Source organism: Dendropsophus ebraccatus, chromosome 9 (assembly GCF_027789765.1).
Source record: "Dendropsophus ebraccatus isolate aDenEbr1 chromosome 9, aDenEbr1.pat, whole genome shotgun sequence".
Lineage (NCBI taxonomy): Eukaryota > Metazoa > Chordata > Amphibia > Anura > Hylidae > Dendropsophus > Dendropsophus ebraccatus.
In genome coordinates, this window is record NC_091462.1 from 43,235,367 (window position 1) to 43,262,851 (window position 27,485).

A 27,485-nucleotide genomic window follows, 5' to 3' on the forward strand; every position below is an offset into this window, starting at 1 on the left:
GCTAATAGTTTTCCCTTACATTAATGCCCATCATTTGCTGTTAAATGACGACCCTCCAATGAAAACAGCAATCATTTTGACGGTGTTTGAACATAGCTAATTCAAAATCCAAAATCCACAATACATTGGCAGCACAAATATTACCATATTGGTTTTCATTGCGTCAAATCCACATTAACATGGTGAGATTTTCTGCAGCGGATTTCAATGGGAAAATACTGCAGGTTTTTCTCTTCATGTCGCTGTACTCTGAGGCAATGAAGTTTGCTGTTATTTACTACATACCTGGTTTGGCCCTTTTATGTCCTTGAGCAGAGCTGATGGTTCTCAAGAGCATCTTGTGTTATAAAATAATAAAAAAAAACATTAGATCTGCAAATCTGGACAAATTCCTTCAAAAGTATATTATATGAAATGCGAAAAGTGATCAGAGAATGGGATGTGTACAATAACCTACAATGCATTCAGGAAGTCTTTTTTGTTATGTTGCACCCTACTAACTAAAACGTCATGTTTTACATATATATATACATATATACATACATATGTATTCAAACCCTTTGCTATGGCTTCAACTTTTGTTCATCATCTCTGAGATGCACATTGACTGGACCTTGACTGTGGCAAATTCCTTTGCTTGGAGAGGAGTTGGAAGTATATAACCCTGTCTATATAAGATCTCACAGCTGACTGCATATCAGAGCAAAGACCAAGCCATGAGGAGGAAATAACTGCCTGTAGAGCTCAGAGAAAGAATTGTATGAAGAGAAGGGTATCTGGAGAAGGGTAAAAAAAAGATTCTGCTGCACTGAAAGTTCCTAAGAGCACATCGGCCTACATAATTCCTAAAAGAGGCACTGTCACGAAATTTTATTTTTCAGAAATTAACAGGGGTTGTGATAGCAAGCAGTTTTTCAATATACTCTCTTTCTTTCTATGTTTAAATCAACTTTATACATATAGCCACTAGGTGTCTCCCTTCCTGTCAAACTGCTGTCTTTGGTTCCTCCATGCCAATATTTGGTCTTTTCTCTGTTAAAATAAAAGTCTGAACCCAGGAAGTCCCAGTCTTTTGCAAACGGAGCAAAACAAGTCTTCACTGCGCTTTCATACAGCTGCTGCGCATTAACATTCAGTAGCAAAAATTCCTGGTGTTGCTTGCATTGTATGGTCAGCTCTCCTGTTGCAAAGCACCTCAACCCCTGTAACCATACAGTGACATTATACTGACTGAACTCTTACATAACAAAGAGCATTGTCTCCTGGTTAGTATGCAGAGTTGAGAATATAATTAGTAAAAGTTAATTGCCCTCAGGTGATATCCAACCTGCATGATGAACAGGTGTCTTTCCTTGCATGAGTGCACAAAGGACTGGGACTTCCTGCATTTGGTCTCTAGAGTCGATAGAGCCATTGGTAATGTACCCTGGCCCCTACATTATTCGTACCTTCTGAAGGCACTGCAAACGAACGCCGATGTTGCTTGCATCCTTGCCAAGCCCCATATCGAGCCATGCAAAAGGAGCCTTTTTTTAGAGAATTTTTACATGCATTCCTGAACCACACAGCATTGGTTTCTTACCTCCTCACTGCTCTGAGATTCAGATGAGCTGGACATCCGTAGGTTGCAGTGGGCTTTTAAGACTATAGCTTTTCCTTGTGACATTAATACTCGGCTTTCACATGGTGTTTCCTGCTACAAAGAAAGAGACCATAAGAGGACATTCTTGGCACCTCTTTAGCTTACAGGACAACTCCGGCGTTGAAAAAAAAAAAAAACAAGAAAAAAACACTGACATAAATTGTATACTTACCATCCTTCCTGAGTCAATCGCTGTTTAAATTTCCTGCCGGCCATGGACACCTTTAGCTCTGGTCAGCGTCTTCAGATCTAGCTCACTTCTGAGTTCCAGTGTAATGAATAGGAGAGGAAAGGCTACTGGCTAATGGCACCAGATGGTTTATTAACACACATTACATAGTTATAGAACTTTGTAATGTGTGTTAATTAAGGGGAGAGAACACCGGAGTTGTTCTTTAAAGAGGTTATCCAGAGAATAAAAAAAACTTCATATTTTCATAGGGATAACCAGGAAAAAAAAAAAAAAGACAATGACCCTGACCTTGGACGAAATCTTTACTGCAGTAATTGCTAGTGATGAGCGAATACTGTTCGATCAAATATATATTCGATCAAATAGTAAGGTATTCGATCTATTGAATATTATCGAATAGTTCGCAGAATATTTGATAAATATTCGATAAGCGGTCAAATCCCCCAGCTTCCGGTTTTTACCTCCAAGTGGTCGAATAGATGTTTTTCAATAATTGAATACTTGTTCCCATAGACTTTAATGGGATCGAATATTCTATCAAATATTTGAATATTCGGGAGATATTCGTACGAATATCGAATATTCAAATATTTCACTATTCACTCTTCACTAGTAATTGCCCATTTTGTCTTTCCTCCCCTACTTGCAGCTGCAGGAAACCGGGAAGCCAAAAAACATCCGCACAGGCAATTTTACACAATTTGTGTAAACTCTATTGACTTCAGTGGGAGTTGTGTTAAAGGGGTATCCACCTAAGAGCTAAAAATGAAATGCTCCCGTACCCACCTGGTCCTACCAAGTCTTCCTGAGTATTTGGGGCCTTCTCCTGTCTTTCTAACTTCTGCCATTCCTACAGGTTCTTCTAAAAGCTGATCTATATCCAAGATGGCGGCAACCAGGAAACTACATTTTCTATCATACATCTCCCTGATTGGTATGCCAGCGTACTCGCTCCCTTACCTTTCTTTCCTGCCCACTGCTGTCATTACTATTGCTCAGTAAACACAGGACTGTTTTTTTTCACAGAATCTGCATCACATCACCCCAGTATGTATTCCATACTACATAACGGCCGTGATTATTACAAAAATATATGTTACCTTTCTGTCTATCGGATCCCAGCCGGAGCGTATACACATAGTATACGCTTCATCCGAGATCCCTCGCGGCGCAGCAAAGAACTGACATGTCCATTTTCTGCAGCCGCTATTCATCAAATAGCGGCCGCAGAAACCCATGTCAGTGCACACTGTGGAGCAAGCGGCTCTGGCCACAAGCTCCATAGTGTGCTGTGGGGAGTTCGGATGCAGGCGCACACAGATGCGCCCACATCAGGACTTTGCGGCCCGAAAGATCATCTGATCATCCAGGATGATCTTTTCAGAGAACGGCCGGTCTCAAAAGCTGGGAACATAGCCTTATGATGTAGCAGAGCTGACGCGCGCATGATGTAGCTATGTGCTGCATAATGGGCAGCTGTTTAGGTTAACCCTTCAGAGTTGACAAGGGTGATATTAGTGCTCTCACTGCTGTTATTGAGGTGCTGAGATTCCCTCCATGATATATAGGTATTTCTCATTCTCTTCATTTTACATAAGGGCTGTCTTTGACTTAGTTGCCTGGCCTACACCTACTTACTACAGCACTACACATACTCTTCTCTGCTGGCTGCACTGTGGTGGGGGATGATTTACAGTACACTACTATAGATGGCATGTGTAAGGTGAAGTGGTTAATAATTGCAGGTGCACGGCTCAAGCCATCTCCTACACACAGCAGTAGCTAAGCCCTGCCCCAACATCCCATATTTTGTATTGTTTTCTCTGTTTCTTTAAGCTGGCCCACCTGCCAGTGACTGACAGCTTTCTGTCTATCCACAGTATGAGGCTGCATTCCCATGTTCCGTCATCCTGACGAATCACGGACGTGGAATGCATGTACCGGAGTCCCCCCGTATCTGTAATTAGATGCTGGGAGCGGGGGAGACTGTATTCATAAGCGCCGCGCTGTAGTGAATCAGCCGCGCGGTGCTGTTACTACAGCGCGGCGCTTATGAATACAGTCTCCCCCGCTCCCAGCATCTAATTACAGATGCTGTCCGGCGCGGGGGGACTCCAGTACATGCATTCCACGTCCGTGATCCGTCAGGATCACGGAACGTGGGAATGCAGCCTTAACCAAATGTGGTCAGTCACTGGCAGGTTATGAGTGGCTGTGGTTTGGAGCAGAAGGTCATGAATATCGCGGACCACTGAGCACATGCTCATTTTTTGGGTACAGGTATCTTCAAAGAAAACTATAAATGGAACTAATAACAAAGCTTTTGGATTTATTCTGCCCTTATATGATCTCCAGCTTGAAAAGTCAGTTTGCCATAACACAAGCTGAGGCTGCGTTCACACTACATATATTTCAGTCAGTATATGTATATTTCAGTCAGTATATTTCAGTCAGTATATTTCAGTCAGTATTGCAACCAAAACCAGGAGTGGATTAAAAACACAGAAAGGCTCTGTTCACACAATGTTGAAATTGAGTGGATAGCCGTCATATAATGGCAAATATTTGCTGTTATTTTAGAACAACGGCTGTTATATTGAAATAATGGCCGTTATTTACTGTTATATGGCGGCCATCCACTCAATTTCACCATTATGTGAACAGATCCTTTCTGTGTTTTTAATCCACTCCTGGTTTTGGTTGCAATACTGACTGAAATATACGCAGTGTGAACATAGCCTAAAAGTGAATATATTTCTTCTATATTTCTTTACTACAATCCTACAGATATCATTTAGTACTTACCATGTATAACCCTTCTTTAAACTCACAATCCGAGAGATCAATAGCTGTATTCTTGTTGCATGTCGTTTCTCTTACTGTGAATTTTAGTAATACTTCAGTAACATCTTCAGCCTCTTTTCTGTCTCCCAGCTACAACAAAACAAATAGGGGTGAACTGCTGTTAAATATATCTGGTATTTTATTATCTTGGTGGGCAATAGCTGGCCATAAACTTAAAGGGGTACTCCGTAAATTTTTCCTTCTTTCAAATTAACTGGTGTCAGAAAGTTATACATATTTGTAGTTTACTTTTATTCAAAAATCTCGTCTTCCAGTACTTATTAGCTGCTGTATACCCTGCAGAAAGTGGTTTATTGTTTTCAGTCTGACAAAGTGATCTTATCTGTACAGTTCCTGTAACTGACAGAGGTGACAGAAGAGAGCACTGTGTCAGACTGGAAAGAGTACACCATTTCCTGCAGAACATTCAGTGGATGATAAGTAATGGAAGGCTTGAGATTTTAAAATAGAAGTAAATTGCAAATTTATATAATTTTCAGACACCAGTTGATCTGAAATAAATATAATATCTGTACATAAAAGTACAGATATTATATTTATTTCAGATCAACTGGTGTCTGAAAATGCAAACACCATCACCATAAGGCTATGTTCACACTACGTAAAAGTACAGCCGTTGTTGCCATCGTCAACAACGGCCGAACTTTATGCGCCTGTGAACATTGCCTCTTGTTCTATGGGATTCCGGACAGAGCGTATACACATCGTATACGCTCTGTCCGGAATCCCATGCGGATCCGCAAATAACTGACATGTCAGTTTCCTGCGGCCGCAATTCAGTAAATTGCGGCCGCAGACAGCTCTGTCAGTTCCGGCCGCTTGCTTCATTGTGTGCTGTAGAGTGTTCTGATGCGGGCGCGCGCTGATACGCCCACATCAGAACACTACAGCCATAAAGATCATCCGGCCGTTACTGCAGTATCGGCCGGGATGATCTGTGCAGAGACCGGCCGTTCCGTGACCCGGCCGGGGTCACGAAACGGCCGGTCTCTTACAGAGTGGGAACATAGCCTAAACATGCAAACAAAATGCATATGTCTGCGTCTGGTCTATTCTTTGAAGGCATTCCAAGGTATGGGATATAGTCCCAAAGTGTAATGTAAATGTAATATAACAGATGGAATATGGAAAATGAATCTTACCTGGATCAAAGGTTTCAACTTTATTTCCCCAGTCCTTGACAATTTTAGTAGGTTTCTTCCCTTAAATTGGTTGTTCAGCTCATCAATAGAAGCATCTAATGCGCTGGTGATTGTTTCTTGCCTGGGGCTGGGATTATATGTTGGTAGGCCTGGGAAAATTAAAAGAAATATTTGTGTTTGCTAATTTAAAGGGGTTGGACACTTTATAGTAAAATTGTCTTGTGTGTCATATAAGTAAGTGTACTCACATTACTTACTGACAGCAGCTCCCTGTGTACCTCATAGAGCTCAAATCAGTCTCCCCTCCTCCAGGCTGTGCTGTCCTGCTCTGTGCTCAGTCTGTCCATAAGATGGCTGACATGGAGGAGCATGTGACCATGCCTCACCACCAGTGTCCACCTTAGACATATACAGGCTCAGTGTTTGACACTTAGGGCAGAGTGGGCAATGGTCACATGCTCTTTCATGTCAGCCATCTTATGGACAGACAGACAGACTCGCCACAGAGCAGGGCAGCACAGCCTGGAGGAGAAGAGTCTGATTTTATCTCTATGAGGCACACAGGGAGCTGCTGTCAGTATATACAGTGAGTACACTTAATAATAGGCCCCGTTCACACTGAGCAAAATGGTGAAATCAAGCCGCGGAATCCCTCCATGCTCAGTGTCCTGCAGTAAGTGAATGAGAGGGTGCATGCGCGTCCGCTCCCGACGCTTTCCGCTCAAAGAAGTGTGAACGGGGCCATAAGGTACACTGAACTATTTTACTATAAAGTGGCCAACCCCTTTAACTGTTTGCCACAATATAATATCTGTCATGTGACTAGAAATAATATGGAGCAAGACAGAGGAGGGCATTATTACTATCTAGGGGTACAAATGAGGGCACTATTATTTTCTGGGGGTACAAAAGTAGGAACCAATTACTTCAGCTTCAGAGCTGCTAAGCACATAATTCTTGCATAAGGTGACAGATAACCTTCAAGAGACCCAGCGATGAAGTTGAAATTCATGGACAAGGTGGGACCGGCATCAGTCAAGAGAAGTTGTGCAGAAAGGGGAGGAAAGAGGGTTGTAGCAAACTTTTACACCAGAGCCTATAAGCTTTCAGGTATGCATGCTGTGGGGTATGTAATATCTGGGACACCATGCGTTGAGAAATGCGCGGTCATAGTATAAATTTTATGGACAAAGATATTGTGCAACTTTTTTTGGGCACATGCCAGGTAAGGACATTCTAGGGCCTCCAAATCGCGTTGGTTTTAGGCTTTGATGTATAATAATGTTTAATTGTTTTACAGAGCTGGAGGACCTCTCTTTGTGTGCTACATACAACTGTAGGATCCTGTGGTATCCTTACATGCTCCAATCTATACCTCGAGGGAATCTCAAGATTACTCCAAGAGAGCTGATACTTTTCTTGACATTTCTAATTTTGTCACCCTTTGTAACAGCTCTGAACTGAGAACAGGGGATCCCGCTCCACTGTCCTAGAATTCTCTAACATAGTGCGAGAAAATGAAAATATAAAAATGGGTTTTCTAAACTGGACAATCTCTTTAAGCATGAGAACAATATATATAGAGAGACAAAAATGTCATTTTTTGTATATCAAAAACAGGAAATACTTTTTGCCAAATAGTCTTTCATACATTACCAGAGCAATAGGAAAAAGACACCAACAGAAGTAAGTTGAGCAGCATCTTTCTCGTCCCTGCAGAACACGGCAAATGAAATTGCTGTACTGTACAGAGGCCCTTATGTCTATACCACTGTCTGATCTCACCGAATGTAAATTATTAACACACATTACAGATTTGGCCTTTGGCCTTAAAATTTCTGTAAAAATGTAGAAATAGATGTGGTAAGATGTTGCAAAAGTTTGCTGTCTTTTAACAGAACAGGTATACAGTATATATATATATATATATATATATATATATATATACACACGTGTATATATATATATATATATATATATATATATATACACATATATATATATGTCTCTGCTATATATTATAATTCTGTGTGTAATGAATTGTAACTCCAATCATGTTATGTGTAGGGTTTTCCTGGAATGTATAATTAAATGTCAAACATTTGAAAACTGCTGTTTTTTTCCTATTGTCTACTAAGGTTTGTGCTGTGTAATAGAAGCAAGCAGACAGGAATATCATTGGCTATGAGTGAAAACAATCCAGAATTTGGATATTTGACAGCAATGTGAAACTACAGATCCCAGAATGACCTAAGCAATAGTGGGTATGCCGGGAGTTTTGGCTTTGCCCGCGATCGCTGCAGACCGCAGATAGAACACAGGCAGAATACACAATGACATTTAGTGACTCATTGGAGTTCTCTCTAGTTGTTCAATTCTTTTCCATCTGGTCCAGACCACCATGATTTCTTTCAGCCGCCTCTCACCTCTGTAGAGCATAGATGAGCACAACTTAAGTATGCTTGGGTCCGTCTAAAACTGAGCATGCAGCATTTGATTACCGGTGGCTAAAGAAGTTGGATGCAACCCTAGGGAGTCCTGGAAAACATGGATACAGCCTAAGGCCTATGACTGTGTCCATGTTTAGCAGGCAGCCTTAAAGCGACTCTGTACCCACAATCTGTCCCCCCAAAACCACTTGTACCTTTGGATAGCTGCTTTTAATCCAAGATCTGTCCTGGGGTCCGTTCAGCAGGGGATGCAGTTATTGTCATAAAAATAACTTTTAATCTAGCAGCTCTGTGTCTAACGGCCGGGGCTTACATTTGTATATGCATTAGGCTGGCACACCCTCTCTGTCCTTCCTTTCCACCCTCCTCAATATTTACTGCTGTTTGAGCTTTGCAAAGGTGTATTAATGATCCAGCCCATGTTCATTATACAAACAAGTGGGGAATAGGGAGCAATCTGCCTGGAGCATTCCTAATGCTGAGGAGGGTGGGGAGGAGGGACAGAGAGGGTGTGCCAGCCTAATGCATATACAAATGTAAGCCCCGGCCGTTAGACACAGCGCTACTGGATTAAAAGTTATTTTTATGACAATAACTGCATCCCCTGCTGAACGGACCCCAGGACAGATCTTGGATTAAAAGCAGCTATCCGAAGGTACAAGTGGTTTGGAGGGGTCAGATTGTGGGTACAGAGTCGCTTTAAAGGGGTATTCCGAGAAAAAATTACTTTTAGTAATTAACTTTTAAACTAACTTTAAGTCGGAGATCGCGGGGAGTCCGACCCCTGAACCTCCTGTGATCTCCGTATTGGACCCCGCCGTCACTGTTATGAATTGATTGACGTTCACTTATCTGTAATATTGGGCCGTGCAGTACGGACCTTTTAATTGTTCCTTGAACCTAACAAAATTGGTCTTCCTGTCATGTGTGTAAATGTTTGGAGCTATAGTATAGTATACATCACAGTTGATAAAGGCTATTGCCGAAACACATTCTGTGTTCGTTATATTGGATATGTGAATCTTTAATAAAACTACTAAGCACATACTGGTGAGAGCTAGTATTTACTTTGGATAATATACTTCACAAAATGGTGAGAAATAATTTATATACTGGGGGGCTGTCTTGTGTGGTTTTGTGTATCGAGATGCTGGTCTCATCTCCTTTCCCATTTTTCCAGGCCTCTATTTTGTCTCCATGCACCAGCACATATAATTGTCGAACCTTGGTCTCTACCAATTGAATTGTTTTCAATACATTACAATAGGAGTTGTTCTTGTAGCATCATCATGACCAATAGCAACACTGGTGACATTGTGCAGCCCTTGCGGTTAAGAAAATCCCAGGACTCACCTAGTAAAGTTATGCTTGTTTATTATGTGCAAAACATCATAGGGTACAGGAGGACGCGTTTTGGCATGTAGCCTTCACCAGATCTAGCTTATGAACGGTAAATGTGAAACACGTCCTCCTGTACCCTATGATGTTTTGCACATAATAAACAAGCATAACTTTACTAGGTGAGTGCCGGGATTTTCTTAACTGCTACTTCTGGGACGCCATCCTGCCACGAGCACCACCATCGCAGAAGTGCACTCTCCCCTACAATACAAGATTGTGCAGCCCTTGGGCATTGCGTGTGGATGTGGTTTTGCCGAGACTTGATGATCAAGATAAACAGCCACCCCCTTTTGTCACCCACCCCTCTTCTGCAGCCATTGAACATTATTTGTGAATGTGGTTTTTGCCGAGACTCGATGATCAGGATCTACACCCATCCTCTCTTGTGCAGCCATTGGACATTACGTGTGGATGTGGTTTTTGCCGAGATTTGATAATCAGGATATACACCTGACTTCCCAGAAGGTATACTTATATACTTCTTAAAGTGACTCTGTAACCACAATCTGCCCACCCCAAACAGTTTGTACCTTCAGATAGCTGCTTTTAATCCAAGATCTGTCTGTTCGGCAGGTGATGCAGTTATTGTCCTAAAAAACAACTTTTAAACATGCAGCCCTATGTCAAACTGGCGTGGCCTAGAGTGTCCGTGCATTAGGTTGGCACAATCTCTCTGTCCCTCCTCCCCGTCTTTTTCATCATTAGGAATATCCAGGCAGGTATTCTCCTATTCATCAGCTGTGTGAACACGGCACATGGGCTGGATCGTTAAGGCACCTGTGCAGTGTACACTGCAGAGGAATAGGAAAAATCCTGCCAGTGGCATTCCTAATGATGAAGAGGGTGGGGAGGAGGGACGGAGGGGTGGTGCTCGGTTAGGGCACAGATACTCTAGGCCACGGCAGTTTGGCGCAGGGCTGCAAGTTAACAAGTTGTTTTTTAGGACAATAACTGCATCACCTGCCGAATGGACCCCAGGACAGATCTTGGATTAAAAGCAGCTATCTCAAGGTACAAGTGGTTTGGGGGGTTAGATTGTGGGTACAGTGTCTCTTTAAGCCCCTTTTACACAGGCTGATTATGAACAAGGAGCATTGCTAGAAATGCTCCTTTGGCCCTTGTAAAAGCATCAGCAATCAGCGTACGCTCTTTGGCTGATCGGCTTTAAAATTCATCGGCTTGTTTAAACAGGAGATGTGCAGCCAATAGCAATTTATTGAAATGGCAACACAAATGATACAGTGATCATTTATGTGGCCCTGCCACGCCTTGAGTGATCTTATGATGTCTGCACAACCCCTTTAAATCCACTGTCAGTCTGATCTCTTATGGTGAGTGTTAGTCAGTTGAGACTGCACCAGTGAATCCCTGTTCTTCCTGAGCATATCCGTACTGCTCTGATGTGCATACTCATTCTCTTGCTGTTGAGTTTGGTGATGGCTGCTTATATGGTGGTTGTGCCTACAGGATTACCATGCATTCCTTTGTTCATACTTAATGTTTTATTTGCATTCCTTTCTGATATTCAGATGAATTTGTAAAAAATCTGACATTTCTGTTTAAAACCTGCTGCATGTAATATAGCCTTGTAACCAATTTATACAGACTTGGTCACAGATTGCAATTACTTATGCTGCGTTTACACACAGAGATTTATCTGACAGATTTTGGAAGCCAAAGCCAGGAATGGATTTTAAAGGGGATAGATCCCAGTCTTTCTTTTATGAACTGGTCCCTGTTTATAGTCTGTTCCTGGTTTGGGCTTCAAAGATCTGTCAGATAAATCTGTCTGTGTAAACGCACCATTAGTCTAATAAACCAACCATGTTACCTGAGATTTAACAAGCAACCTGAAAGCTGCCTTTGTACTATAATAGTGTACATTAGTAATCAGAACTGTACAGTACATTACTTAGTACCGCACTGCAGGTTGGAGACAGTCAACCCGTCTATTCAGTATGAAATCTATTAGTGCAATGACCCAGGACATGAGCTGTACATTAACTGGACTAATAGGAACACCAGCTATCAAGGCCATTTTGTGGGTTCAGTGAAATGTCATAGTCTGTGATGAAGCCAAATGTATGACAGTTATCTAAGAATATAAATGACCTACACATCATTTTATGTTCTTGCTTATATAAATTATTCTATTCCTGGGTCTAGAAGCAAAGAAACAGTCAGAACACAGTGTACTTCAATGGGATGTTTTACTGAAGAATGAAACAAAAAACAGAACACGTACTGTCTCTTCTCTAAAAAGGTAAAGCACTATTGTAATGTATACGTTCATAAATTGATGACATAACAATGGGTATCACCTTCCGCAGGGAAAATGGAGGATAGATATTCTTTATCCTAACAATTCGATGGATACTTGTGAAAAAGAAAGAAAATAAGAAAGAAAGAGAAAAAGTTCTCATTATAGAAAAATAGAATGATGATATGTATCATGATTATAGTATCAATATCCATATAGAGACATTTATGAATAAAACAAGATACAGATCCCACAAGTATACAGCATAGTGCACAATGTAGAGGCTCTGGGGAGCTATTATAGTCAAAACTGCCAACTAGCACAGATTAGTCATTTTAATGTGTCACTATGTATTTACTGCAACCAATTTTTCATTACCAAAATGCAACCAAAATTTTACAAAAAAAAATTAAGTTTGCAAGTAGTCTTGATATATAACTTTGTATTTTTATAGTTAGAGACCAAAAATTAACTTTGTGTAGTCTGATCCTGCCTTTATTACATCTGTCACCCAGTTCATGCTAACCTACAAAACAATAGAACTTAGAGAACTTTACTAAGAACATTGACATTTTTTTGTTTAATCATACAGTATATAAAATGCTATTTTCTTATAGTCAATACTTGCTTTTAGACTTGGGCGAATCTACAGTAACCAACCCAAATCTTACGAATCAGCAATAGATTAAAGAGGTTGTCTAGAAGGTTGTAAGAAACTGACAACACAGATATGCGTATAACCATGCCGGAAGTTTCCAGACGCTGAGCAGTGCATACTTACCTTCTACACTGCACTGTGATCCGGCTTGTACATGAAAAATTATCTTCCTTCCAGACTGACAGTGTCACAGAGATGTGTCTGCAACACTGTCAGCGCCCCATACAGTCGAGATCGGGCAGAGGCTATGCAGGTGCTGACAGTGTCACTGTCAGCCCAGTGTTCATGAACACGCCGGATCAGAGAGCAGCTCAAAAGGTAAGTATGCACTGCTTGCGTGATCGGCGAGGAGAAACTGGCAGCATGGATATATGCATATGTGTGCTATCAGTTTCCCCTTAAAGTGTCATTGTCATTTATTCATAGTAGGTCCCACTGCTAACACCTGCTGTGATCCTGAGATACAGCCAGATGGAGTATGTGGCAGTGAGTATTTCTCCCAGGCTGTCAATCTTTAACTTCATTATAGTCCAAGAAATGAAATAGTAGAATCTACAGGCAGCTGAGGAGTCACCCCAGCAGTATCTAAGGATCGCAATGGGTTTCAGCAGTGGGGCTTCCTGGTTGAGGGTTGTGATAACACAGAACTGCTCAGCCAATCAGCAAAAGAGACCAGAGCTACATGTGAGGGAGGTGTGTATGTGTTTTTTTTTCTTCCCAACTCCCAGGGCGTTATTTAAAAAAATAACTGGACAATCCCTTTGACACTACCTTACTACCAAATATATGTCAGCAATGATAAAGTAATAGATGCAAGGGACTGTCCTTATAGTATCTGAGAAAAAAGAGTCTGTTCGTTGTCTATTACCACAGCAACTCAGGTCTGTATAATAGCTGTAGACAAATTTTAATAGGACATTTTTAATTAAATCCATTTGAAAAGTTGTCTTAGGCTTCTGTCACACACAGCAATTTTTATGGAAAATTAGCACTAAATTAATATTCTTTTATTCTGGTGTGCGAGAATGCAGAGAGTTGTGAACTTGTCATCTGGGCCTTGACTAGTCTTGTCTCTCTGCCTGTCAGCGTGGTCTGCAGGATGATTAACAAGAATAGAGGCTTCTAACTGGCCTCTTTTCCTGTCAATCATCCTGCAGAGCACGCTGACAGGCAGAGAGACGTGACTAGTCAAGGCCCAGATGACTAGTTCACAACTCTCTGCATTCTCGCACACCAGAAGGGAGCGTTTTAGCAGATCTTTAGAGCGCTGCTAGTAGCGTTACCTGGAAAATCTGGGTGATTGGTTGTCTTTAAAGTGTAACTGTAATTTATTTTTATTTTTTTTTGCAGAAATCAATAGCATAAGTGATTTTAAGAAACTCTATAATAGATTTTATTAGGCAGAAAAGCCTCTTTCTGTGCTCAAAAAGCAGTTTCCCAGCCTCCCCCCTCCCTCACTTCTTATCTGTGCATTACCAGGCAAATCTGTCTTCATTACAGAGAAGCAAAATGTAGACGGGTCTGCTGTGTCCATTATATCCTATGGAGGGGGGAGGGGCCGAGGGAGATGAGTGAGCAGGAAGAAGAGACATGAAGGTCAGCTGTTTGTAGGCTGTCTGGGCGCCTAATATGCTGGATTGAGAGGTCAGAAAGGTCAGTGCTTATCTAGGAACTTGCTGAGAGAAGATTGCAGGGTGTTGTTAAGTGAGGGGGGAGCTAGGAAAACAGCTTTTTCAGTACAGAAGGAAACTCTTTTGCTAAATAAAACCTATTACAGAGCTTTATAAAATCGCTTGTACTATTGATATTAATTGTTTTCAGAAAAATGACATTGAAATGACAGCTACGCTTTAAATACACTTTCAGTTTTGGATCAAAAACATCAGTGACAGTTTTCCAAGAATGCTGCCATGTGTGACAGCAGCCTAATTATTCATTTCAGATGCATGGCCCTAGACTTCAAAGCTTTCATATTGGAGAGACAGTAGGAAATCAGACTCCACACTTGTTTTATATGTGAAAAAAAAACAACTACAGCTGTTTCTGTTCATCCGTCTATTGTGCGATAATAACTATTCATTTGATTCATTTCATTAAACAACAGACGTAGTTGCAGGTTTGCAACCAAGGACATTATTTTGTGAAATAACTGATCAAATTAAAGTCTATAGAATCCCAGATGGACTCTATACACTCTGTATACACTCCGGCGGGAATTCAAGCAGCCGCACAAAAAACTGACATTTCAGTTTTGTGCGGCCGATATTCATTGAATGTGTGGCTTCGGCCGCACTTTATATTGTCAGCTATGGTGATTTGAAATGGAAACACTGGAACGTGCTGTACTGCAGTACCGTCAGAAATAAACTTCACTGACACTATAGGGTCACAGAATGGCCGGTGTCATACACAGTGTGAACCCGGCCTGAAAATTATAATGTCAGGTACACTTTAAGGATATATAATACCTTCTGGAGTCGACCAGTTGTTCTTGATTGAATTGATCTTATATACTGGAAAGTACAATAAAATTGCCCCATACTTTTTGGAAACTGTTTCTTAAAAACATTGGAGGGGTTTTGCCCCTGTGGGCACTTGATTGATTAATGTATTCCTATTTTATTTCCATGTTTTTATGTCTCTGTTCTGATATATATTTTATATTGTGGAGATCTATATTTATCATTTATCCATAAATGTCAATGTGAGGATATTGATCATTCAAACTAAATAATAAAATGTTTAGTATAATAAAATAATATGTGAAGATTTTCCTTCTAGTCTTAACTTAGTATGAGAGTCAAAATAAATCTTGTACTTCCGTTACATACATTATAGCCATTCATCCTCTTTAAATGTGGTCAATTCAGTTGTTGTAGGGCTTACGCTGGGGAGATTTGTTAAGTTTCATAAAAAAAAGTATTTGATTTAACATGATTAATATGCATTTTGGATTGGGGTTTTTAACTTTTCTATTTAACTATACCATTTTATTACTGGAAATAGAAATATTAAGGCTAAGTAATAAGAGAGGTATAGTATGGTATTAAGTAGTTAGGTAATTCAGGAAAGGCAGCAAGGACATCCAAAGACGATCACATTGTCAAAACCTGTGCAGAAAAGAGAAAGAAGATTCACAACAAGCCCAACCAATTCCTCATAACTACTATTTGTAATTCCGATTGTAGTCATGGTTTCATCAAGAAATACTCATCAGATTACACTTGATATTGTTAGAGGATGTAACATGCAGAATTTTAATCTTCTAAAGCCACCCAAAGCCACCATCTACCAAGCACCTCCCTCCTTAGACCGATGGAACCATCAACAAATGGCCACTGTCATTGGTTGATTAATATCATTAAAACTATTCAGAGGAATGCTCATTCCTGATAACTGGCCAATGTAAAAGGGCCACCAGTCAATCTATGCACGAGCAAGTGCTAGCTCCTAGCTTAGAGGGTTACTCTTATTTCCGAATGTAATACCCTATCCACAGAATGGGAGATAACTTTCAGAGAGTTCCAAAACTGTAGCCCCAAATAAATAGAACATGGCACTGGCCATTCTCTACGGACCTTCCAAGCATTGGTGACATATGACTAGGCAGGTTGTACAACTCTAAAGCCGCCCCCTAATTGTGGTCATACTGTTTCTTCATTAAGACTTAATAGGCATGGTAAGCTGGTGTACTAGATTAGTCACCTAAAAGTTTAATGACCTGTACAAAGCACCCATCATCATTATTCTTTAAATTGAGGGACTCACCCATATTCTCCTCCTAAGTAAACAACATCACTTTATCTTGTTTCTAATGTCCTTCATTATTGTTTTCAAGTCATTTAGCTGCACAGACAGAATGGCAGATTGAGTTAGTGGAGAATGCATAGAAAGCTATATTACACTTAATGACTAGTAGCATAAAAATACATTAGCGTTACCTTCATTTCCAACTGTTTGAATCTATTCTCCATTCTGACAGGAAAGAAATTGTGTAAAAAAAAAAAAGTTAATTTATATAAACTCTCAGCTTGATGATTTTTTCTTTATATAAAATTACCATATTAACAAGACATTTAGCGAGCAAACAAAATATATTAGTTGCAGTGCACAATGGATTGGACACATGGCTGCACACAGTAGTAGCAGCCATTTAGAGCAATTAAAGTGTCTTCTAATTCTTCATTAGTCTTCCAAACTCCCTAGTGAATGGGCTTCCTTAGTTGCCCTGCTTTCTAAACAGCTCGAGTATGTTTAGGCAGTTCCTAAGTAAGGCTATGTTCCCACAAGGTTTTTTCTTGTCCGTTTCTAAGTTTTAAAATGATGTCGGTCATTTTGAGTCTAAAATTACATCCATTATTTTGAGGATTGGCTGGCCGTCAGTGCAATAACAGCTATTATTCTAGTTTAGGTGGACTGATTGGCCTTTGGATGTGTCTTTAATGAAAAAGTCCATTGAAATTAATAGTAAAAACAAAGAAAGGACGGTAAAAAAAGAAAAACTGTGTGTGAACAACAAAAAAATTAACATCTGCTCTTTGCAAAAGACGTCGAAAAATAATTGACAATCATTTTGCCGTCCGCGCAGATAACGTTCGTCATTTTATATACTGTGGGCATTGAACATCGGTCATTCCATTGACTTCAATACATTGCATGGCAGTTAGTTAAAACGCGGCAATTATGGACATCTTTTTAATTAGAAAAAGCGGACGCCTTAGGCGGTTTCTCACCATCCAAACTTTTACTTGCAAAGTGCAAACCCACCTTGTTGGAAGAGCTTACATTCGGCTATAAGTCTATACTATGCACCTAATTAGGCAGATTCTACCATTGGCTAATACAGTTTTCCCTTTCCTTCATAAATTCTCTTGGGTAATTCCATCGCTTCTCCTGTGTCCTCTGAAGCCCACATAGACCTTTATGTAGAAAGCACTTACTCCATGTTATTGTGTGTCTGACTGATCAGTTTCACCAAATAATTCTCCTTCATCACAGCTTCCCAAGCCAGCGTCTCAATATCATCCTTCTTATGGCCTAAAGGAACAACCAATACAAAACATACAAGGACACCTGATGAGATTGACGCTAGAAGGAACATGTCTACACATCTGAGAATATTATTTATTACAGACATTTGTTTCTCACATTGGTTTCTGTTATAGACTATTTTAGACTTTTATGCCAATTTGAGTTTGGTTTAAAAAGAAAATCTAGGACTATATTTTGGAGCACTTTGGGGCAGTGTATTACGTGTTACTCCATGCCCTTTGTTGTTGAGCCACGCCCCACCCTGTTAGTCACATCTACATTTCGGTGCAAACAGTGTCTAAAGGTCCTATTAGATTTTAATGATTTAAATAATTACCAATTGCAAACGAGATTGTGTATCGTTAACCTGAAATTGTTCACCATATTACACAGATCAATAGTCATTAGTTACGATCGTTACTGTGATCGTTTACTCCATCTGATCCCAGAAAATGAAAAAATGATGCTGAATTACACTGAACGATTAGTGAACAAATGTGGAATTACAGCAAACGATTAGGAGAGGTCTGGTATTGTATTGCCCCCCTTAAGTTATACAAATCCCCAATATACACTTATTATGGGAAATGCTTATAAAGTGTTTTTTTCCCTGCACTTACTACTACATCAAGGCTTCACTTCCTGGATGACATGGTGATGTCACGACCCGACTCCCAGAGCTGTGCGGGCTGTGGCTGCTGGAGAGGGTGATGGCAGGGGGACTCTGAGGGACACAGGGCACTGGAGGGACACTGAGCATCCCTCTGCCATCATCCTCTCCAGCAGCCACAGCCCGCACAGCTCTGGGAGTTGGGACGTAACATCACCATTTTATCCAGGAAGTGAAGCCTTGATGTAGTAGTAAGTGCAGGGGAAAAACATTTTATAAGCATTTCTTGTAATAAGTGTATATTGGTAATTTGTATAACTTTTGGGGGGCAATATAATACTTTAATATAAATTTTGGTTGGAGTTCTCCTTTAACCCATAGACGACCCTGGACGTAAAGTAACGCCATGGAAGTCTGTCACCAGACGACATTCAGGGTGTTTCTCCTGCTATGAAGCACACTCCGGAACGGAACGCACTTCATGGGAGGTGGAGGCCGGCTGCATTGAGCAGCTGACACCTCACCGTTAAAGGGGTAGTGCGGCGGTAAAAAATTATTCACAGAATAACACACATTACAAAGTTATACAACTTTGTAATGTATGTTATGTCTGTGAATGGCCCCCTTCCCCGTGTCCCACCACCCCCACCCGTGTACCCGGAAGTGTAGTGCATTATGCATACCTGATCCGTGCCGACACGCGTCCTCCATCTTGTGCCAAATGTCATCTTCGCCGGCCGGCCCGAACACCTTCGATCTTCCCGAGTGCCGGCCGCGTCATCAGCTGCTCAGCCGCGATTGGCTGAGCATAACTGTGCTCGGCCAATCGCGGCTCAGCGGCTGATGACGCGGCCGGCACTGCGGCTGTATTACCCAGACACCCAATAAAAAATGCTGCAGAAACTGTCCATAGTACTATAATATGTTATACTGACTTACAGCAAGGTGTGGCCTCTGGTTCTTGTTGTTTGCAACAACAACTGAACATCTTCCTTAGTACCATGAAGAAATAAGCAAAGATGACAAAGGGAAATGGAATTGTCAATCTATTACAATATTCCTGGACGAGAAAATATCGCTGGAACTTCCAGACTTGGTCATTATTTTCTTGAACTGATCCCACAGTGTACCTGGTATGGTAAAAAAAAAAAAAAAAAAAAAAGGATTACTGAGAAAAGCAGGTGTACACATAATAGCTAGCATCTTTCGCCCATGCTTCCACAACATTTTTTTTTTTTTTTTAGGGAGGAGGGGGCGTTTTGGACAGACGTCATTTTGGTGCTGTTTTATGCAAATTACAGTCCCCATTTGCCGAAACCGCTCATTTTTGGATGCTAGAATGACAACCAGAAATAAACAAAGGTCTTGAGACAGCCAAAAAAAAAGACATTGTGGGAACATAGCCTTTCTCAAAAACTGATAGTAAGGCCACAACCACACAAAGTCTATTCTTGGCTGTATGATGGACGTCTTTTTGGAGGGCCGTCATTGCAAGCCCAAATTATGGCCATTATTCTCCAAATAACGGCCGTTGTTATGAAAAAATGGCCATTATTTGGTCTCGCAATGAAGGCTGTCCAAATAAACGGCCATCAAATGGCCAAAAAAGACTTTGTGTGGTTGTGGCCTAAGGCTGTGTTTTTAATATGTATTCTTTGTTTTGGCTGGTGAACTCTTTGAGAGACAGGGAAGTTTACCAATTAAAACTGAGAATGTTTGATAGAATAGCAACAAAAACATCATGTGAATAGGGTATAATACTGTCACCTCATTATTGGTAGAACATGCTGATAGAATGACTATTTGTCCTCAGTTTCTGACATGTGATAACCAATATGGCTGCATTTCCTGTCACTTGATATCACAAGATCCCTTCGTCAGGCAGGTTCACAAATGAATGATTGAAGTCATTCATTTGTGAACTTGTCTCACGAAGGGATCTTTTGAATCCTGAAAGCTCACAATTCTAACAATTTTTTGTTGGCCAATAATATCACTCCTAAAATACTTTGATCACAAGTATCTACCACAATATGGATTTTTCTGGCTAACACGGTACTATACTATTGAATGGCAAATTCATTCAATAAATTATGTTACTCACCCAAACATGGCAATTAGCAGGTTTACAAGTAGAATGTTGGTAGATAGCATGTAGATACAGACTAGAGGGATTGTGATCCACTCTGGGAATCTGGGGTGGTTGTCACTATCCAACTCTACACACAATGGTTTAGATTCATTCCCATTAATAGTGCAGTGATCAAAATCAATAGTGGTACCTAGAAGCACAAAGAGGAGTATTTACAGCCTCAATAATCTGTATACATACTGGATACATACAAATGTAGATAATTGAGCTGTCTACAATAATCACCATCTACATCCGCAATGTACTGTCCAAACACAGCCAGGTATGGTTCGTAAACAACAGAACGGAAGATCCATTCCCAGCGATGCTCATTCCATCTCAGGATTCCTTGCCGAGCAACTCCAAATGCAATCACCCACACGGCAAAAAGGAAGAGGAAAAAGAATACATCGATAAGCTAAAAAAAAGAAACAAAAAGAGAAGACGTGAGGTTTACCAATATTTGTTTAACCTGGAGTCAAAGCTCTAACAGATTATGTTAAAGAGTTATTATCTGTATATGAAGTGTCCTGGTACAGGTGTGCCACTAAGTCTTATGCCACTTATGCCACTTAGGTGTCACACTCTGGGATGATGGGTGCCTTTTGCATTGTCACCACTTGGTGTCACACTCTCCCCTATTTGTTTTTCAAAGCACAGCTTAAGGCTAAGGGTTAACTGTTGGTTTCTGTTGCTCACTGTTTAACCAATCACTGGTGGAGGTACCTAACATACAACCTACCAACTACACTTTTTCCCTCGTATTTCTCCTACACTTCCCCACCAATAAGAGGTTAGACCCGGTTGACCCTATTTAAGGCTAGTTAGGTCCTGGTGGGAGGTCTTTTGTCTAGTGTGTGATGGAGAGAGCAAGCGACCTATATAGGTCCTGCTGCCGTATATACCCGGGCCTGGCCAGGCACCATAGCACTTGTCAGGAACTAGAGATACAGATTTTGGGTGGGGTAACCGTCCACTGGGTCAACCTTGTCAAGGCTTGGGATCCTTCTTGCACGTCAGAACAGTCTACAAAAGTCAAGGGAATGATCCCCAGAACAAAGAGCCTAGGCTGACGTATGCTGCCTGTACACCCCCTAAGCACCCCGGGCCAAGGCATAAAGGTGGCAATACACTTCCAATAGCTGTCTGCGCAAAGTTCCTTTAGGCAACAGCTTTATCTTCCAACCTCCCCATACACATAAACAGTCTACACGGCTCAAAGTTCACGTATTCCCTATTGAGAAGGGAGGAGTAAGCTGCTCCAGACAGCTCTAGCGGCAGCTTATCTCTCCCAAAACAATAGAGTTGACTATTAGAAAATCAACATGCCTAACTGTTCCTTCCCCTGTCCACCATACACCATAGACAGTTGGCCAAAGCTGCTGAACTCGTGGGTTTGGCTTGCTTTGATCTAAAGTATGTGGGCACCTTATTCTGTCCCTAATTCCAAACAATTTTTCAAACTAAATGTGAGTATACAGCATCTTCTTCCATCCTGCTTATCTTGGTAGGTTGCACCATGTTTATTAACCAGCAATAATAGGTAAGGCATATAGACAAAAGTTGTGGGCAACGCCTTTGACATCTATGCATGTTTTCTCCCATTTGCTCCTCACCATTCTTTGCAGCATAATAATCTTTGGTCCAAGATTTCGACTGACAGTGAAGATGTGGATAAGGCGGACAGTAAAAATTATATAATCAAGGCAAAAAATGACTCTTCCAGTGTATAGTGAGCCGGAGTTGGAACTGTTCATTCTGAGGAGAAAGAATATAACATCACAAAGTAAAAACAGCTTTCTATCTACAGGATATACCAACTTTATTCAGGATCAGTATATTTTCTTGTTTTCTTAAGGGGTGATCCAGTGAAAAAGAAATATTTCAAATACACTGGTGTCAGAAGGTGCCAGAGATCTGTAATTTACTTCTACAACCTCAATTCCAAAAAAGTTGGGACACTAAACAAATTGTGAATAAAAACTGAATGCAATGATGTGGAGGTGCCAACATCTAATATTTTATTCAGAATAGAACACAAATCACAGATCAAAAGTTTAAACTGAGAGAATGTATCATTTTAAGTGAAAAATATGTTCTTTCAAAATTTCAAAGTGTCTATAAATCCCCAAAACGTTGGGACCATGCTGTTATTACCACTGTGTGGCATCCCCCCCTTCTTCTTACAACAGTCAACAGACCTCTGGGGACAGAGGAGACCAGTTTCTCAATATTAGAAATAGGAATGCTCTCCTATTCATGTCTAATACAGGCCTCTAACTGTTCAATCGTCTTGGGCCTTCTTTGTCGCACCTTCCTCCTTATGATGCGCCAAATGTTCTCTATAGGTGAAAGATCTGGACTACAGGCTGGCCATTTCAGTACCCGGATCCTTCTACGTAGCCATGATGTTGTGATTGCTGCAAATTGTTGTCTGGCATTATCTTGTTGAAAAATGCAGGGTCTTCCCTGAAAGAGATGGTGTCTAGATGGGAGCAATCGTTGTTCTAGAACCTGAACATAGCTCTCTGCATTTATGGTGCCTTTCCAGACATGCAATCTGCCCATGCCACAAGCACTCATGCAACCCCATACCATCAGTGATGCAGGTTCCTGAAGGAGCATTGATAACAACTTGGGTTGTCCAGTTGTCCTCTCTGGTCCGGATGACATGGCGTCCCACTGTTCCATAAATAACTTCAAATCGTGACTCACCTGACCACAGAACAGTTTTCCATTTTGCCACACTCCATCTTAAATGACCGCTGGCCCAGTGTAAACGGCTGAGCTTGTGGAGCTTGCTTAGAAATGGCTTCCTCTTTGCACTGTAGAGTTTCAGCTGACAAGGGCGGATGGCACGGTGGATTGTGTTCACTGACAATGCTTTCTGGAAGTATTCCTGAGCCCAATCTGTTATTTCCTTGACAGTGGCATTCCTGTTTGAGGTGCAGTGACGTTTAGGGTATATTCACACGGGCGGGCTCGCAGCGAGATTCTCGCTGCGAGCCCGGCAGGTCCTGGCAGTTCCCATACACTACATACTTGCTGCGGTCTAAACGACTGCAGCGAGTATGTAATTATACCGCCCTTAACCCCTTCTACTACCGCCGGCTCCCCCGCTGTAAGCAGCATACATTACCTGTCCTTGCTGCACGGGTCCGGCGTCCTGCTCTCCCGCCCGGCCAATCAGTGGCTGCGGCTGGGCAACACACTGATTGGCCGGACAGGAGAGCAGGACGCCGGACCCGTGCAGCGAGGACAGGTAAAGTATATACACAGCGGGGGAGCAGAAGGGGTTAAGGGCGGTATAATTACATACTCGCTGCGGTCGTTTAGACCGCAGCAAGTATGTAGTGTATGGGAACTTCCAGGACCTGCCGGGCTCGCAGCGAGAATCTCGCTGCGAGCCCGCCCGTGTGAATATACCCTTAAGGGCCCTTAAATCTTTTGATGATGTTATGTATGGTTGATGATGATAACTTGAAATTCTTTGCTATTTTACGCTGGGTAACCATCCTGGTATTGCTGCACCTTTCTGCGCAACAATGGTGGAATTGGTGATCCTCTTACCATCTTGGCCTTATGCTGCGTTTACACAGAACAATTATCGTTCGAATTTGCACGATAACGATCAAATTCAAACGATAATCGTACGTGTAAACGCAGCAAAGCAAGAAATCGTTCATTTTGATCTTACAACATGTTCTTAAATCGTCGTTCGCAAAAAATTCGCAGATCGTTCCGTGTAAGCAGTCGTTCACCAATTTAACCTATGTGCGAGATAGGCTTAAGCGATCGCAAAACAATGGCAAAACGATTTTTCTGTACGATATATCATTCCGTCTAAATGCTGATCGTTATTAGAGAGACACTGACACTCTGAGTAGCTCTTTTTATACCCAAACATCAATTGTCAATTCATCTAGTAATAAGGGTTGATTAATCTTCCAGCTGTTCGTTATATGCTCAATGTAATTTTTCCAGCCACTTGTCCCAACTTTTTTGGGGATTTGTAGACACTGTGAAATTTTGAAACAACATATTTTTCAATTTAACCTTAGGGACATATGACGTACCAGGGGGTGTTTAGAGCGGGGCCGCGCGGTGACCCCGCTCTGAACCGCCGCGATCCCTAGTGCCGCGTGTAGCCCGGGATCACGGCTATTAGCGGGCACGGTCTGATCGCCGTGCCCGCTAATAAGGTAATTGGAAGCAGCTGTCAAAGTTGACAGCTGCCTCCGATTACCGGAGGCAGCCGTTCCCTGGTGTCTAGTGGGGGGAGATCGCTCCTCCAGGACGTTGTCCCGGAGAAGCCATCTCCGTGACTGAAGCCGGCCGGGGTCCGCTCCAAGATGGCGCCGACCCTGGCTTGGCACTCGAGTGCCGATCTCATTGATCTTTGCTGTATTACTATACAGCAAAGATCTCAATGAGAGATCAATGCACTTATACTAAAGTCCCCCAGGGGGGCTTCTAGTATATGTGTAAAAAAAAAAAAAAAGTATTGTTATTAGTAAAAAGCCCCCTCCCCTAATAAAAGTTTGAATCACCCCCCTTTTCCCATGTTTTAAATAAAAGCAAATAAATAAATAAATAAACATGTTTGCTATCGCCGCGTGTGTAATCACCTGAACTATTAATTAATCACATTCCTGATCTCGCACGATAAACGGCGTAAGCGCAAAAAAATCCCAAAGTTTAAAATTGCGCATTTTTGGTCGCATCAAATCTAGAAAAAATGTAATAAAAAGCGAACAAAAAGTCGTATATGCGCAATCAAGGTACCGATAGAAAGTAAACATCATGGCGCAAAAAATGACATCTCCCACAGCCCCATAGACCAAAGGATAAAAGCGCTACAAGCCTGGGAATAGAGCGATTTTAAGGAACGTATATTTGTTAACAATGGTATGAATTTTTTACAGGCCATCAGATACAACAAAAGTTATACATGTTATATATTGTTGTAATCGTAACGACTTGAGGAACATGCATAACTAGTCAGTTTTACCCCAGGGCGAATGGCGTAATAAACAAATACCCCCCAAATAAAAGAAATGCGTTTTTTTTTCTTTTCAATTTCACCACACTTTGAATTTTTTTCTGGTTTTGCAGTGTACTTTATGCAAAAATGCAGCCTGTCATTGCAAAGTACAATTAGTGATGCAAAAAATAAGGGCTCATGTGGGTTTCTAGGTGGAAAAACGCAAGTGCTATGGCCTTTTAAACACAAGGAGGAAAAAACGAAACCGCAAAAATGAAAATTGGCCCTGTCCTTAAAGGGTTAAACTTTTGATCTGTGATTTGTGTTCTATTCTGAATAAAAAATTAGATGTTGGCACCTACACATCATTGCATTCAGTTTTTATTCACAATTTGTTTAGTGTCCCAACTTTTTTTGGAATTAAGATTGTATTAATACTATCCAGCCTTCCAGTACTTATGAGCTGCTGTATGTCCTGAGGGAAGTGATGAATTCTTTCCAGTCTGACACAGTGATCTCTGATGCTACCTCTGTCTATGACCAGAGCAGTAGCAAATTCCCATAGAAAACCTCTCCTGCTCTCCAGACTGTTAAGAATACATCACTTCCTGCAGGACATACAGCAGCTGATAAGTACTGGAAGACTGGAAATGTTTTAATAGAAGTAAATTGAAAATCTCTGGCACTTTCTAGCAGAAGTTGGTTTGAAAGAATTTTTTTTGTTTGTTTAGTTTTTTGTTTCCTTTGTTTTAATACTATTTGGTGATAGAAGTCTGTAACCTTTACAGTTATGTAGCATCAGGAATAAATAAGAACCTTACATGTAAGAAACGTAATTACCTGAACACAATCCCAGCAATGAAATACAAAAGGGCCAGGATATCCATAATGTTCCATAGGTCAGTGAAATACTTTATTCCACTCATGTACATCTGTAGATAGAGAGGTTGTTCATATGTACATAAGTGTGACCCACTGCTATGTACAATGCACTATACACAACAATACAGCATTAGCATCAACATTAGCTTTAAAATCCTAACTGATCTCTGGACTGAAAGCCAAATGGGCCATAGGGTTTGTCATTCCAGCAATAAATAGGCCGTCTAGCTGAATATTGGATATTTATTTCATTGAGCAAACACTGTATTTACTACTGTAATGGACAACTATTGCAATTATTTCTAGCCCATCCTTGTTAAGGAGTTTGTTATTGCCCTGTGCATTTAAACAGTGAATGGTGATCTACAACATTTTTGGCCCACTTGGGTTGTGGTAAGGATGACCTAACTCTGTGTCATAATTCCTATTTGTACCTCTTTTTCACTTCTTATATTGGTTGAATGAATATGTAACTATTTTAGAGATATCTTTTCACAATTTGAGCATGTAGTGCTCTCTTCTACAGTTTTTGTATTTTGCTTGTTTCTCTTGGCTTTGTTAGGGTATGTTCACACTGAGCACAATCGATGGAATTCCGTGGCGGTGCTCTCCGCCGCAGAATTCCGCCTGCCTCAGTGTCAGTGTGTCTATGGGAGGGCTTGTGCGCCTCCACTCTCCGCTCAAAGAATTGACATGTTAATTCTTTGAAAGAAGAGCCACGGAGAGCGGAGGTGCGCGAGCCCTCCCAAAGATACACTGTTTGACTCTGAGGCAGGCGGGATTCTGCAGCGGAGAACAACGCCATGGGATTCCATCGATTTTACTCAGTGTGAACATACCCTTAGGCCATGTTCACACAATGTAAATTCCGTATTAATCATGATTGGTACGGAACCTACGTTGTGCTGCAGGCCGAGGGAATCCCGGCTGAAGTGTATACACAGGGTATACACTCCGGTCGGGATCCCTAGCAGCACCATAGAAAACTGACATGTCAGTGCATGTCAGTAGAAAGTGCATGTCAGCATAAAACCCTGTCAGTGCACACTATGGAGGGATCGGCTCCATACTCTCCATAGAGCGGCCGGTCTCATACTGCGTGTAAACATAGCCTTACACTGCAAAAAAATAATAAAACTTGAAATTTGAAAAAATAAAATAAATATATACTTTTTTTTCTTTATATATCTACTTCCATTGAGTGGTAGCCATAAGGGGTAACACAGGCCCCTCTTT

At 41.2% G+C, this 27,485-nt stretch overlaps 1 protein-coding gene across 1 annotated transcript in view; it reads right to left on the minus strand.

The window, feature by feature from the left end:
- Window positions 1–15,658: 15,658 nt before the first annotated feature.
- The window catches only part of TRPM8 (transient receptor potential cation channel subfamily M member 8), a 50,368-nt gene continuing 38,541 nt past the window's right edge, over window positions 15,659–27,485 (minus strand). The window contains exons 18-26 of the mRNA XM_069985197.1: window positions 26,208–26,299; window positions 22,000–22,141; window positions 20,630–20,801; window positions 20,357–20,534; window positions 19,192–19,382; window positions 17,552–17,648; window positions 16,553–16,586; window positions 16,380–16,457; window positions 15,659–15,721 (exon numbers count right to left, since the gene is read on the minus strand). Of these exons, the coding sequence (XP_069841298.1) occupies window positions 16,407–16,457; window positions 16,553–16,586; window positions 17,552–17,648; window positions 19,192–19,382; window positions 20,357–20,534; window positions 20,630–20,801; window positions 22,000–22,141; window positions 26,208–26,299 (957 nt within the window). The 3' untranslated portion in view covers window positions 15,659–15,721; window positions 16,380–16,406. The remainder of the gene's footprint in view (window positions 15,722–16,379; window positions 16,458–16,552; window positions 16,587–17,551; window positions 17,649–19,191; window positions 19,383–20,356; window positions 20,535–20,629; window positions 20,802–21,999; window positions 22,142–26,207; window positions 26,300–27,485) is intronic.